Raw genomic sequence first — 14,966 nt, 5'->3', positions numbered from 1 at the left:
AATATGTTTGGGTGGTCAACTCAGCAGCTGATGGTGGTCTGCATAACTCTTGAATTTATTCAGCACATGTGTTTATCCAACTTGGGTCCTGGACTTCAATCAGTTATTTGGGTCTAAAACAGGAAGTCATTCTCTAGGTAGCCCACTTCTTGGCCCAATACTAAATATGGACGGATCGATAGAAAACGGGCCCCACATCATTGAATTTTACAAAGTAAATGTGGAACAAGCTCGATTCTAATCTACAAAAACAAGTACAAAAGAATTGAAAGAATATGATTCCAAACTATAAAAAAATATAAGAAAATCAAAATACTAAGATGTACAAGAACAATCAGATTAACATCTAACAAGGCTAACAAGGTTGTTCTATTCATATCAGCAACACGAGGGGCATAATATCAACCCATTTTCATGGCACTCCGGGAACTTATCTGACTCTCCCTCCTCCCCAATCACCTTGTGGCTGCATCTGAAAAAACCACAAACCAAACTCCACCGCAAGCATCGCACGGCCAAATAGACCGATCAATCGGCACTCCTTTAAAAAGCGGTCGGAGCAACCCCTTAAATCTCCTTAAATTCTGGATATTAATTATTATCAATTAATATCTGAAATTTGCACGATCAACAACAACCAAAAAGTTGAAAAAGGTTATATGGTTACAAAAATATATAACAAAATCATGATGAATAATAAAAACTGATGTGGACAATAGTCAAAAGTTGAAAGCTTTAGATGGTAAAAGGATTAAAATTAGAATTTAAAGTGTCGTGAGGCTTATATAAAAAAACTAAGCTTTTGGAGACCCTTATATTAAAAAACAAAAATAAAAAATTACTCATGAAAACTTATAATTGTTGTAAAATATTGGTATTTATGTGGTTGTTTACAATTATTTATTTAGGGTTTATTTATAATATAGTAATTATTAGAATAATTTCTTATGTAAAACAAGTTGATCTCTAAGTAACTTGGTCATCCTAGAGACTAGAGCTTATAAATAGAGGTTTTATACTAATACAAAAGATACTCTGATTTCTATTTTACTCACAAATTCACATTACACACTGCTAGGAGAAACCTTCACGTACAACTTAATCAACAAGGCAAAGCCGATTATATCTAATGATAATATCCACATGACATGCGGTATCTGTGGAGGGATTCTTAAATGGGACAGTTGGCCACGTGTATGGTGCCACCTTCAATGATATATTGACACACGTTATTATTTCATGTAAGATTTACATTTTTTAAAATAAATAGAACACATGGTGCCATAGCACCGAGTGATCTTTTTTTTGTAGTGCTGCTATTTGCACACATTTTTTTTTCTTTTTGCACACTTTTTTTTTACTTTTTCTCACTTCACACCCTTATACTCTTCCCACAATTGAATTTTCTCATACACACCCCTCCCACTTACTATAATATCTATAGACACACCCCATCAACTAAAAAAAAAAAAAAAAACGCACACACATACACTCAGCCCCTCCCCCCTTCAGCCGACCCACCCAACCCCTCTCTCTCTCTCCCGTGCCTCTGCCCAGCTTGCGCCCGACCACGTCGTCATGCCAGCTTCCTCCATGCCGACTACCAGCTTGCAGCTCACGCTGCCTCTGCCCACCACCTCGCGTAGGAACCAAGGATGGCGACCCGAGACACCTGTTCGACACTCGTCTCTGCTCGCCGGGAGGGAGGGAGGGAGGTTGGGAGCACAAAGTTTGAGAGAGAGAGAAGCTTCAAATCCTTCAAAGCTCATGAAATGCAATAAAGGGAAGCTCGAAGAGGTCAAGAAGCTTATTACAATGCGTGGGATCGATCAAAGCCTGGGACAATGCAAATCTCTGTGGGCATCCCTGGTTCAGAAATATGAGGTTTATCTACCTCCACCCTGACCCTGACCTTGACCTGGGCATTGCATAGCTTTGTCCCTTTGTGCTTGTTTGTTTTGGTTTACCATTACTTTAATCAAAGAAGTGTTATTTTTGAACTGGAATGCAAGAGTGGAAAAAGAAGCCGAAAAAGTTGGCCATATTTTGAGGAAATGGATGGAGCTTTATCTGATTATGAGGCAATGACAACAAAATGACTGGAAATTTGGAAGAGCAGATAAAATTGCCATGAACTATTGAAAGAGGCCCCTAACAATATTTACTTCGATTAAGCCATAAAAAAATGCAATATATATTCATTAAATTTGAGAGAGAGAGAGAGAGAGAGAGAGAGAGAGAGAGAGAGAGAGAGAGAGAGAGAGGAGGGGAGGGGATGAGATGGGTGGGTTGGGTGAAAGGAGGGGGGAGGGGGGAGGGAGGCTGGGAGCTTCAATGTTGGCCGGGGTGGGAGTTTCTGATCGGGCTAGAAAGAGGGAGAGATGAGAAGAAAATAGAGAGATGGGGTGTGTGAATTGGTCATTTCACATTCAGATAATTTTGTAAATTTATTAATTAAAGGATGGAGGTGTGCAAAAAGAAAAAAAAAGGTGTGTAAATAGCAGTTTTTTGTTTTTTTGGTCTATACCACAAAATTTGCCATTTATTAAGAAGGCTATTATTTGCACACCATTTTTTTCTATTTGCACACCATTTTTTTTTTCTTTTTGCACACCCTTCTTAATAAAAAAAGAGAAAAACCAAAGGCAAAAGACCAACACACCCCTCCCTCTTAATAGACCTCATTAAATCAGACCCGCACATCTAACCCGGTTGGATATTTGCCATCCGACCACCTCCTGACGCGAGACCGGTCGAGATTTCTTCGTCTTGGCGACGCCGACCTCCCTGTAGGGTCCAATCCTTCATCCCGCTGTCGTACAATCCAGATCGAAGCCGAGAAGGTTCGGCTGCAGACAGCTTTCTTCACCGATTCCGGTCGTTTTCGGCCACCAATGGCCACAATTTTGGTACGGTTCTCTCCCTTTCTTCATGGGCTTCAAAACCCATATAAGATTGCTTATTTTTATTTAGTATTTTGAAAGTTGGTAATTTTGTGGATGAGGGATTGAGATTTGAGAGTAAGAGGTGGGTCATGTGGGTCGGGTGAAGGGGGGGAGGGAGGTGGTTGGATGAAAGGGGGGAGGTGGTCGGGGTGAAGTAGAGGGAGGGGTGTGTTGGTCTGAGGCCTCGTTTGAGATTGTTGTGGAGGACTCAAAAGCTGCTGTGGATGACAATTCTCAATCACCCACAGTAGTTTTAGTGTTTGGTAAAAAAATGAAAAAGTACTTTGCCCCATAATTCTCAACTTCTCACAGCAAAAATAGAAAACAAGTTTGTAGGTGCTTTTGAAAGCTGCAGTGAATCACAGTAACAATGAAAATTTTATTTTACCCATAATACCCTCATTTTAGTAATTATAAATAGCCACAGCAGTTTTACATTACAATTTACCAAACACCTTCGTACTACTTTTTGTACTCACAATATTTTTGAAAATATAGTTTATCAAACACTCAACTGCTTTACTTCACAACTGTTTTTTCTCACAGCAATCTCAAATTAAGCCTAAGTTGGATGAGGGAAGGAGGAAGGGGTGTGTTAGTATTTTTTCATTGATTTTTTTTTAAAAAAAAAATGTGCAAAAAAAACAAAAAGTGTGGAAATAACAGCTCTTTTTATTAATGTCTGTAACACTGTAACCGAACTTTAGTTAATTGCGGATTTACGCTTCGGGGAAAAACTGATTTACTCTTCCTCTCTCCAGAACAGAAGCAGAAACAGTGATCTGTGATTTTTTTGTTGGTAACCAAATAAATAAAGAATCTGACACACACTGAAATGAGTAATCGGCTCCAAAGCCTCTTCCTCAATACCACCATTCGCTCCCACCGCTTGATCCTACCCCACTTCACTTGCAGGTTCCTCGCATCCTCTCCTCCTATCACGTCCATTGCTATCAATCACCATTGCTATTTTTCCTAACATCGCCTATTTATTATACATGTTTGTTTGTAATTGCACAGTTTTTGATTCTGGGTTTGCTTTGCAGGGCCTGGTTTTGTAGTGGTAGATTCAGAAACCAGACCGACATGGAAAGCGGAGGCTCTTGCGAGGCGGCAGTGGGTGATGCTGAGCTCCTGGATAAGAAAATGGCTGCTATAAGGAATGCGGGTCCCGCCAAACTCCAGGTTGCTTCCTGCATTCCCTTTTGACATTTTCAATTCTTAGAAAGCATATGTTTGATACCCAATTGTTTCTTTTTAATTTTTAATGTTTTGGGTCTTTTTGGTTGGAAACTTATGTTCAAATTTTGTGTGTATGTGTGTCTGTCTGTGTCCTAAAGAACAACAAATATAATGAAAGGAATTTTCTTCAATCGAATGAATTCAAGTTTGCATATTTTATGTATATTCCTAAGTCTTGTATTTATGTAATTTTCATGTCAGGTAATAGCAGATTTTGATGCCACACTAACTAAGTACCGGGTCAATGGTTCTCGCGGACAGAGTAAGTTTTCTGTGGTCCTTGAAATGCATTCTTTGTTAGATTAGAACTCTCTGTTTGCGAGATTTTTCTTTTGATTTTTGTTGATAACAAGCGTAGGCAGTCATGGTCTTTTGCAACAGGAGAATCCGGAATATGATAACAAAAGGCAGGAATTATACGAATATTATCATCCATTAGAGTTCTCCCCCACGCTTCCAATAGAAGAGAAAACTAAGCTTATGGAAGAATGGTAAGTCGCCCCATTTAATTTAATCACAAGGACACTATTTGAGTGTGTGTGAAATTACGCTTCTGGGTGGCCTTAAATATTCTATTTTTTCTTATAATCACCTAAATGGCTTAAATAATTCACCTGAAAGAGTGTTTCTAGGGAGCTACAACATGTTATCTCAGTCCAATAATTGGATTCAGATCACAGAAACACTGATTGCATTGATACAGGTGGAGAAAAACTCATGCTCTTTTAATTGAGGGAGGCCTTACCTATGATGGAATAAGGCAATCTGTTGCCAACTCAACAATTGCTTTTAGGGAGGGTGTTGTTGAACTGTTTGAGTTTTTGGAGGTAAGTCTCATTTTTCTCTGATAAGTATGTGAGTAATGCTTATGCAGTTGGCTACATATGTGCCCTGAGAAAGGAAAGAAATCCATTGAAGAATTTGATCTTTGTAATTTTTTGAGTTTATCTGGTGATGAATTAGTTTATGTTGGCTATCTGTATCTGACACAATGTTCTAAAGACTAACTTATTCTCATTAAGTTCTGCCTTACATTTACTGTTTTCCATTACCCCCTTTGCAGGAAAGAGACATTCCCATTCTTATATTTTCTGCGGGACTTGCAGATATCATAGAGGAGGTTAGATAGTTTTATGGTCATATTTCTCCCATAGTAATATCTGGTCTAATTGCATCCTTCTTGTGTATTAATCTATGTTCTTCTTATTGTTCTAGGTTATGAGGCAGAAAGTTCACAGATGTTTCAAAAATGTGAAGATCGTCTCAAATCGAATGGTATTTGACAATAACGGTCGCCTTGTCTCTTTTAAAGGTACCATTAATGATGAATCCTTCTCACACTAAATAAATATTATAAAGATAACGTCCTACTATGGGTTATGGAAAAAGAGGTTCTTGGTCTGCCAAAAGCTAGTTTTTCTGAAGAAAATGTGTGTCTCTGCATTTAGTTTATGTTGTTTTATTTTGTATTATTCTCCAATGGCAAGGCTGACAATGTGGGTAGGCATCCCCTCTCTTGAAACCCCTCCCCACCCTTACCTTGTCTCAAACCCTGGACTTTAAACACATACTTCCATTTGTAAGGAGGCTTATGCTATTGGCAAAAGGCACCAACAGACAATATCTACTTTTCTTTGTCTTTCATGGTTTAAAAACCTTTTGACATAAGAAGTACAGTATGTAAATATAAGTAATTATTTTATGGAGTTCAGTTTTTATCCAGGTGAGTTCTTTTGGTATTAAATGAAATCTGGGTACTTCATTAATATATGGTTCCTATTTGCCTTGCTCAGTATTAAATAGTAATTTTCTTCTTCTTTCTCTTTTATTTTGATTTGGTGCAAAATATTTTTAATATGAATGCCATTCTCTCTTAAAAAAAAGAGGAATATATGGATTCCTTTCATGATGATGAGGTAGTTTAGTTGCATGCTCTGATTTTACTTTAACTTATTTTACAGGGAAGACGATTCATAGTCTAAATAAAAATGAGCATGCTCTTGATATGGCGGCTCCCCTTCATGATCGATTAGGTGATATGGATGGGCCAACTTATGAGAATGACTCGGTCAAGACTAGAAGAAATGTGCTGCTTCTGGGTGATCACATTGGTGACCTGGGAATGTCTGATGGTTTGAACTATGAGAATAGAATTTCCATGGGATTTCTGTAAGTAAAATTTTATTGAACTCCCTACTTCGTATATATCATAGCAGTCATGACTCTAAGAGTAACTTCTTTCATTTTTCAGTACTCATGTTAATTTATCTTTCAAGCAACTTCAATAGCACAAGTAGAATGCAAATTGCATATCTATTGGGAGATGCTATCCTAGTCATATCATAATATATTGTTCTACATCTGCAAAGATTTGAGTAAAGCTCTTTTTAGTCAGTTACTTTAGACTCATAATTCTGAATCTCCGATAATTTATGGAATGCATGCCGCTTCCAAAGTGTCTATAGCTAGAGACTATTGTCAATGCTCTATGTTCTTCTTGTGCACTTCATTTCATGTTATGAATTTTCAAGCACAGATGCTTTGTTTCCGAACATATTGTTATAAGATTTGACATGTTTAATATTGGAACCAGTTCTGTTTCTTTGTTTGTTTCATTTATTTCTTTGTAAGATTTAAACTCTACCATAGTCATTTTACATGTTTATTTTAAAAAAAGGGGAAAAAAAGTAATTTCTTTACCCATTCATTTTTTACATCGTGTTGCTTATAAATAGGGCATATCTGATGCACACATGCACAATAAGCCTCTATTGTATTTTTTTGTTTCTTCCTAACTTTGCATAATCTTGTGTTTAGGTTAAATTTTCAATTGAAAGCCTGAAAAAGGTTTTCTGTTGCCACTCAGGTTTAGTCTAAAGTTTAAACATTGTCAAAATAAAAAATATATGATTAGAAGTAAAAAAAATTTCATACTTTTAGCGGGATCAGGAACATAAAAGAGGGTTAGTTGTAGGGATGAGGATGCTAACATCATTAAACAGGCTGCTTGAAGAGGAAGTCAAACTGGTATGGTGAATCAAATCCTAGTGAACCTCTGGGGATTACTCCATTTTTCAGCTTTACAAGAGGTGGGCTGTTAAACTGGTAATTTTCCTCATTCTCTAGTTCTCACGGTTGTTACAGGAATAATATAATACAAAGAGTAGGAGGATCTGATTTCTCAATAACAGTGAAGTAGAAGTAAAGATGTTAAGGTTGATTTTACCAAAAAAAAAAAAAAAAAAGATGTTAAGGTTGAGAATGTATGTAATTCACCAGTACAAAAGAAAATCAGAAAAGGAAAATAAAAAAAGGTATGACATTAAAGCATTTTATAATCAACCCTGGTGTCACTGCAAAAACAAGTTACCGACGTGACCCACATATCAACAGATAATAGTGGTATGCTGAAAATTGCACATTGACAAATGATGCAAACACAGAAATGGGGTAAGCAAAGTGATGTTCAGTGTACAGATATTATTTGTTGAAAAGTGGGTCGCTTCTGCAGATTGTGTTCTGTGGTTGCCTCTTTGCCCACAACTGTTTACACATACTAGGGTTGATTACAATATGCATCTGACTGGTTGGGCAGTTGAAGTCCCTTTAATGGGGATTGGTAAAACTTCTTTTATTTGTTCTTTCTTTTTGGAAGTGATCTGAAAGGAGCATAATCCTCTTTAAATTATTTTGTGTTTCAAGTTCCATGAACTACATCTTTCATTCTTTTGTTGGAACTTATTATGTTATGTGTTATGCGTGTATCCGTAGTGATGCTCTCTTGACAGAGAGTCTGACCTTTGTTAATCGGAACCCGTTTAATAAGGTGGAATTTTGCCTAAATTTGGAATTCTGATAGACAATTTGATAACATAAAAAACTAGACTGTTTGACAAGAGAGTAATATCTTGTTCAGAAATTGATGGCATCCTCGAATTCTATCTTCTTTACAATAAATTATTTAATCAAGAGTCATTATTTTTAATGGAATTGAATTTTGAGATACTAAATTCTTTTACCAATACATGTATTAGGGGTGTTCAAAACTTCAATCCAATTCAATTTGGTCAGTTTGGATGATGGTGGATTATATTTGATTCTCAATTTGAAAAAGAGATATGATTGGACTTGTTCATGAATTTACTTGTGACAGTCTACTGCAACCAAACTGATCCAACAGTCTTATTAAAAAAAAAAATCATATGTTTCAGTTTTGCACACATACCAATGCTGGCCACAGCTTTTTTGCAAAATAGCTTGAAAATAGGAAACCTTAAAAAAACAAAAAAACTGTGGCCAGTGCATTGGTATGTGTGCAAAACTGAAGATTCTAACTAAACGAAAACATTCCATGAAGATTCACACCTCATAAGCAAAAATTTGTGATTGGATGGATTTGTTGATGATGTTTTAAGTTTCATTTTTTTTAGCTTCCATAAAAAAGCTAATCATACAATCCAAGATCTGGCTGGGCTGGACTGCAAAATATATAAGACCAACTTTGGATCAGAGTGAGTTTGCTAAAATTTAATGATTTTGAACTGATGAACGCCTCCCCTATTGTGTATGAAGTCTCTTATTCTAGGCTAGTCATAAGCTTTCCTATGGATGTTAATTGTAAATGCAATTAATATAGGGCAGGAAAGACTGGAGGTTCATGGTGCAAATCAATAAGTTCTGCAGTGAAAGATTATTCACATTTTTTTTAAATGAATCCTCAAACATGACTATATATTTAGCTGTCAAGGTTTATCTAAATGAATCCTGAAAGATAAACACATAATGCAGTCCTGTCATGTTGATAAGTAGGGAGCTACAGAATGGAAAAAGTGAAATTAAGATTTTTGTTTTTATGTTATAAGGCTAGGATATTGGCAAGTCCAATTAATGAGGATGTTGAGCAGCAAACTGGGTGTAATTAGTCCAGAAAACAACTTGAAACCCATGTGGAGTGATGAGGACATTGCTTCCATACTGACAGAAGCTCCTTAAAACTCTTTGGTAGAAATGTTTGTTTTTTCCCCCTCGCAATATCTCTACACTATCTATTTCTGATTAAGTCTACATTTCATTTCCTGGACTGAGTATTCAACCATGGTCAAATTGTCAAGTCTTTACTCAATTATGTTAATGACTGGATTGAAATGTCACTAGTTGGTGCATATTTATCAAGGGGCAAATTCTGTTGTAAATGCTTTTGCACATATTGGCCACACGCTCACTGATGCATGGATTTGCTCTCATGCTTTTCCTTTTCCTGTTGTAAATAGACTCTGGATTCTTGCCTTTGGCTGGCCCTGAAGTTGTTGATATTTCTTTGTACCCAAAAACACTTTATTTTACAAGGAGTTAATTTTATTTAATTGAACTACTGTTGTACACAAACTTCATTAAGATTGTAAGAGATTTTTGACAACATTTACTTATCAAGATCTTCCGAGCTAAGGTGGATATAGAATGTTATCCATTTTAATCTTGGTGCAGAAAGAGGAAATGGTTAAATTACCATGAAGAGGAGATTGAACTTATTACCAGTAGCATGATGAGATGAGTGTAGACAAGATGCTCAAGTGATATTCGATCCTTTTTGTAATTGGAGGACAAAGAGCAGAATGGATATGATATCATACTGTATAATTGTACAAGAAATGGGTAGCTGTTTCAAATCTGCAAAAGAAATTGGTCAAAATGGGTCATGTTGTAGCAATTAAAAATTACTTTGATCTTTTACTTCTGACTTGATAGCTACGTCATTTTTACATCTTGTATTTCTTTTAATTTCATCATACTAATAAAGAAAAAAAAAAAAAAAAACAGAGTTATTTCATTACAATTTGCAAGAATAACTTGAAGCTAAGTTATTTAATGTTTCTCAATAAAGAAAAAAAACAAAGAGGACACCTCTGGTTGCATTTCGTTATTCACATTAGGGAAAAGCCTTTTGAATATTGACTTGGAAGAGTACGTGGGCACTTCAAAAATTTGGTTTCCTTTATTTTCCTGTGCTATGTTTGTTTTGTGTTCTTTGCTAATGTTAAACTTGCTAGACATTTTATGATGATACGTCGATTGATTTAGTTGCTAAACCATGTAAACTGCTGTTTCAGGAATGACAATGTTGAGGATTCTCTTGATAGCTACCTCAGAGCCTTCGATATTGTTTACCTGGTGAGTTGAATGCCTTGAAAAGTTGTGTATTTTCTTTGACTATTTTTGGTTGTCTATGGAACAACCATGCTGATATATGTATCAATTTACTGCACCCCAATCATAACCTTTGGGGTGATACTTTTTAGACTACATTTAGCAAGAAGATATTATGGACAAACAGATGAATTTGTCTAGTTGGTGTTAACGATTATCTTTGTCCTTGGAAAGTCGAGTTAACCTGTTCAGCTTCCATGCCCTGAAAGATTCATTATATGGGTCGAAGCTGAAGTGATTTCGTGCTTAATAAATCTTGTGAGAGTAAATTTTCAAAACAAAGAAAATCTTGTAGGAGATGTTATAAGCACTTCAACGAAGTTACAAGATATGGGCAATTATTTTGAGTAATACTAGGATAGAAGGTGATTGTACTCTTTTTAACTTATGGCATGGTTTCCTGCAGAATGATGCACCCATGTGGGGAGTTGTAAAGCTTGTCTCACAACTATGCCCAGTTGGAGGTGATTGAGTGCCATACTCTTTTATTCTACACATACACAGCTCCTCTCTGCTTTCTTTGACTACTTTCCATATCAAGATTTGCCGAACTTTTCCTTCCATTAGCTAAAAAATTACAAGAGGCGGCTTTGCATCTTTTCCCATCAATAGAATAATTATACATAATTATTGATGGTCAATTTTGCCCATAGCAAGTATATTTTTATAGTCTTCAGTCTCTTGGTGTTGTAAGCTCTGCATTGTGAGCTAACATCTGTATATCTCCAGTCCCTTTGGGCTGAAACATTTGTCCTTAAATTTCATGCCTCTCAAGCTGAAAGAAAAAGAATCTGCTAAAGAATTAGCATGTTAAATTTCAAACTCACGTTGAAATGATTGTTACACTTTGAAATATGAATAATTAAGCATAACAAAGGAAACAGTTTTACGTTTCCTTCTTTTTTAATTCTTTATTATCATTCATATGTATCAAGTATGATGTAATTACTTATTATCAGACACTAATGTGTCTTTTTAAATTTTAAGACTTAAATTCCAGCAAACCAAACACAAGAATTTTCTTGCCCACAGTGAAATTGACTTTTGAAAGATAATATGTCATTTGAGCTGAGAGGAATTCTGAATGTAACAATTGGCACCAATGAATGGTAAACCAAATGAGACTTAACCCTAAATAATATTACATCTTGTTTCAATATGCATTACACTCGGATTAATATTTCAACATGCACCCCTAATTATTATCATAAAGTAATGATTTAACTTAATCCTAGTACACACCGACACCATTTTCACAAGTTTTTTTTTTTTTTTTGGTCTAACAATAGAAAATACAGCAATGAAGACCCGCGAGGACAACCCAAGTCTTGAGCATCCCCAACGCAAAGCCTCATCAAATCAGCAGGAAAGTCGTGAGTCCAAAAAATCTGCCGCAAAATTTGCTTCACAAAATGTTCACTAGTTATTTTTCCAAGAAGTCCGTCAACTTGGTCTACCCAATATATTATTCTTTGTTCACTATACTCCTCCCAATAAACTTGTGCACATTACAGCAGAGTTTCAGTTGTTTCAAAACCACAAATCTGTCACAATGAATACTTCAATAATATCCCAGATGCTCCAATTGCCATCCTTTCCTGTCATCTTAGCTTCTTTTCTCTGCTTCTTGGTGCTTGTCAAATACTGGAAGATCATCAAATCCAAACCCAAAGGCAGTCTGCCTCCAGGGCCAAAGCAGCTGCCTATTATAGGCAACTTGCACCAGTTGATTGGTTCTCTTCCACATCATGCTATCACAAACTTGTGCAGGAAACATGGTCCTGTCATGAAGCTTCAACTGGGTGAGCATCTCGCTGTGATTATCTCATCACCCAAAGCAGCGGAAGAGGTGTTGAAGACCAATGAGATCAGCTTTGCACAAAGGCCTGATTTCTATGCTGTTGAGGTCATGGCATATGACCATTCAAGCATTGTGTACTCTCCCTACAATGAGTACTGGAGACAACTACGAAAGATATCCGTCCAGGAGCTCTTAAGTGCTAACCGGGTTCGATCTTTCAGATCGATACGAGAAGAGGAGGTGTGGAATATGATTCAGTCCATTGCCTCATCTGAGGGGCAGGCCATAAATCTCAGTGACAAGCTCTTCACCATGACAAACGATGTAATTTCCAGAGCAGCATTCGGCAACAAGTGCAAGCATCAACATGAGTTCACAAAATTGCTTGGGGAACTAGTACTTCTTGCTGGAGGCTTTAACATTGCTGACTTGTACCCTTCACTTACTTTTCTGCGTTCCATGAGTGGGATAAAGCCTGCACTGCTAAAAATTCAGAAGAAGATGGATAAGATTCTTGAAGAAATTGTTGGGGAACATAAGATGAAGAGAGAAGCTGGTGATGATAACGATGATGAGGAAGATCTACTTGACACACTTTTGAATTATGAGGAGGCTAATAAGTATGAGTTTCATCTCACAACTGATCAAGTTAAAGCTGTCACCATGGTAAGGCTCGTTTATCGTACCCTAGCAATAATATAAAAGATAATTGAGCTTAGATCCTTTAGAAAAACAGTTTTTAAATGGAAACCGGAGGTGTTTTAAAATTTATAAGAAAATTCTTTTAATTCATAATAATTTATAAAAAAATTATTTTAATTCATAATAAAGTCATTTTAATTTATAATAAAATTATTTTAATTCATAATAAAGTCATTCTCCGATTTGAAGGGTATTTCCCCTCATAGGGTGTAGAGTGAGTTTTATAGAGGCTGCATGTCCGTCCAAAATTTAGAGTTAAAACCTAACATAAAGACATTAAAGAAGAAAAATAAAAAGACTTAATTAAAAATCTTAAATCACTACCGGTTTTAGTCTAAAAAAGGCTCATAAAATGGACTGAACTCTAAGTCTCTCATAATATAATCCTATGTAATGCCGGATTCTTGCATCCACATGTTGTCCGCATGGAATCCTATATGCACTTTTATACAGAAAGTATGTCATATATTTACTGTAAAGGGAAGACGACGCTGACTATGAACCTTGTTGATGACACATTCTTGTATAGAAATGCATATAGAATTACCTATATAGGATTTCATGTGAATGACCCGTACGTGAAGTTCATGCATTAAAATTAGGGCCTAAGGCTTGCGGACTGAACCCATACAATCTAGAGAGTAAACACTAAACCCTAAGCCTTCAACCATAATCTAAACACTAGAAAAACAACAAATTAATGATATAAGATGTAACTTTTAACTCAGTCAAAAAGTTGTGATTGTCATGCAGTCACAATTGAGTTCGCAGATAAAAAAAAATATTGTTTGGCCCATCCATCGCCCAAGCTATCAATTGATCGATGGGATGACATTTTGGCTTGGTATCTAAATTAAAATGACATAAAATTTTGCATTTAAAATGAAAAATATTCTGATTTGGTTACCTAAAGTCCACATATATCTTTAATTTGTTAGGATATAGAAATATGATATTAATTTATATAATATGTGATTTTAGAAATTTTTGTGTGTCAGTAAGATTATGTGGCATGCTATCATTCTCTGAAAATTCTAGAAATATGATGTTAATTTGTAATATGTGATTCTAGAAATTTAAGTTGTAATATTCATTGCAACATGAATATGTTTTTTCAGGACATTTACTCTGCAGGGAGTGAGACTTCAGCAACAACAATGGAATGGGCAATGTCCGAGCTGCTAAAAAACCCTACAGTAATGGAGAAGGCACAAGCAGAGGTGCGACGAGCATTCAAAGGCAAGAACAAAATCAAAGAGGCAGACATTCAAAAGTTAGATTACTTGAAATCAGTTATAAAGGAAACTTTTCGACTACACCCTCCAGGTCCCTTACTTCAAAGAGAAGCAAGGGAAAAATGTGAGATTAGTGGGTATACAATACCAGCCAGGGCTAAAGTCATCATCAATGCCTATGCAATAGGGAGAGACCCAAAAATTTGGATCTCTCATGAACGCTTCGAACCAGAGCGGTTCGAAGGTTCTTCCATTGACTTCAAAGGGAAAAACTTCGAATTGCTTCCATTTGGTGCAGGTAGGAGGATTTGCCCAGGCATATCATTTGCTACTTTGAATATTGAACTTGCACTTGCTCAAATGTTGTACCACTTCGATTGGAAAATTCCAAATGGTGCCATACTCGAAGACCTTGACATGGCTGAGAATTTTGGAATAACAGCTCGAAGAAAGACCAAACTGCAGGTGATCATCACCACACGCATTCCTTTCCAGAAATGATCGAGACACTCACTATAAAGATGTAGTATACATACTACTTGTGCAACCTTGTAGTAAGTTATAATATAAGTTTGAGTGTAACACTGTAAAATATATAAGAATGATTAAATTTGTAAAACACATATTATCAATGTACTTATTACTTAAGATATATACAAATTAAGATATATATATATATAAACACGAAAAAAGGACACCATGTTGAATATGAGAAACTAGTCACGAATAACTTCTATACGTGCTAATACTCATTTTTTTACGAAATGCATCTACAACTAATTAAATGAGAAGAGATATGTCTTATTTGTATTTTCCATGACTATCCATAGCTTTAAA

The 14,966-nt window shown here is 36.0% G+C and overlaps 2 protein-coding genes across 2 annotated transcripts; both read left to right on the top strand.

Annotated features, from left to right (window-relative positions):
* Positions 1 to 3,733: 3,733 nt before the first annotated feature.
* On the top strand, positions 3,734 to 11,298 carry LOC147291345 (5'-nucleotidase / magnesium ion binding protein). Its single transcript, XM_086238558.1, has 10 exons — positions 3,734 to 3,860; positions 3,992 to 4,130; positions 4,389 to 4,449; positions 4,546 to 4,678; positions 4,891 to 5,014; positions 5,251 to 5,307; positions 5,403 to 5,499; positions 6,149 to 6,356; positions 10,295 to 10,355; positions 10,798 to 11,298. The coding sequence occupies exons 1-10, from the start codon at positions 3,781 to 3,783 to the stop codon at positions 10,861 to 10,863; spliced, it is 1,026 nt and encodes a 341-aa protein (XP_086094684.1). The 5' UTR covers positions 3,734 to 3,780; the 3' UTR covers positions 10,864 to 11,298.
* Positions 11,299 to 11,686: 388 nt separating this feature from the next.
* Positions 11,687 to 14,630, top strand: LOC147291344 (melianol synthase CYP71BQ17-like). The gene is made up of 2 exons (XM_086238556.1): positions 11,687 to 12,858; positions 14,013 to 14,630. The coding sequence occupies exons 1-2, from the start codon at positions 11,944 to 11,946 to the stop codon at positions 14,628 to 14,630; spliced, it is 1,533 nt and encodes a 510-aa protein (XP_086094682.1). The 5' UTR covers positions 11,687 to 11,943.
* The last annotated feature ends 336 nt before the right edge of the window (positions 14,631 to 14,966 follow it).

This window comes from Dryas octopetala, chromosome 3, assembly GCF_963921425.1.
Source record: "Dryas octopetala chromosome 3, drDryOcto1.1, whole genome shotgun sequence".
Taxonomy (NCBI): Eukaryota; Viridiplantae; Streptophyta; class Magnoliopsida; order Rosales; family Rosaceae; genus Dryas; species Dryas octopetala.
The sequence above is the reverse complement of the archived record's forward strand: the minus strand, read 5'-3'. Positions and strand labels throughout refer to the sequence as shown.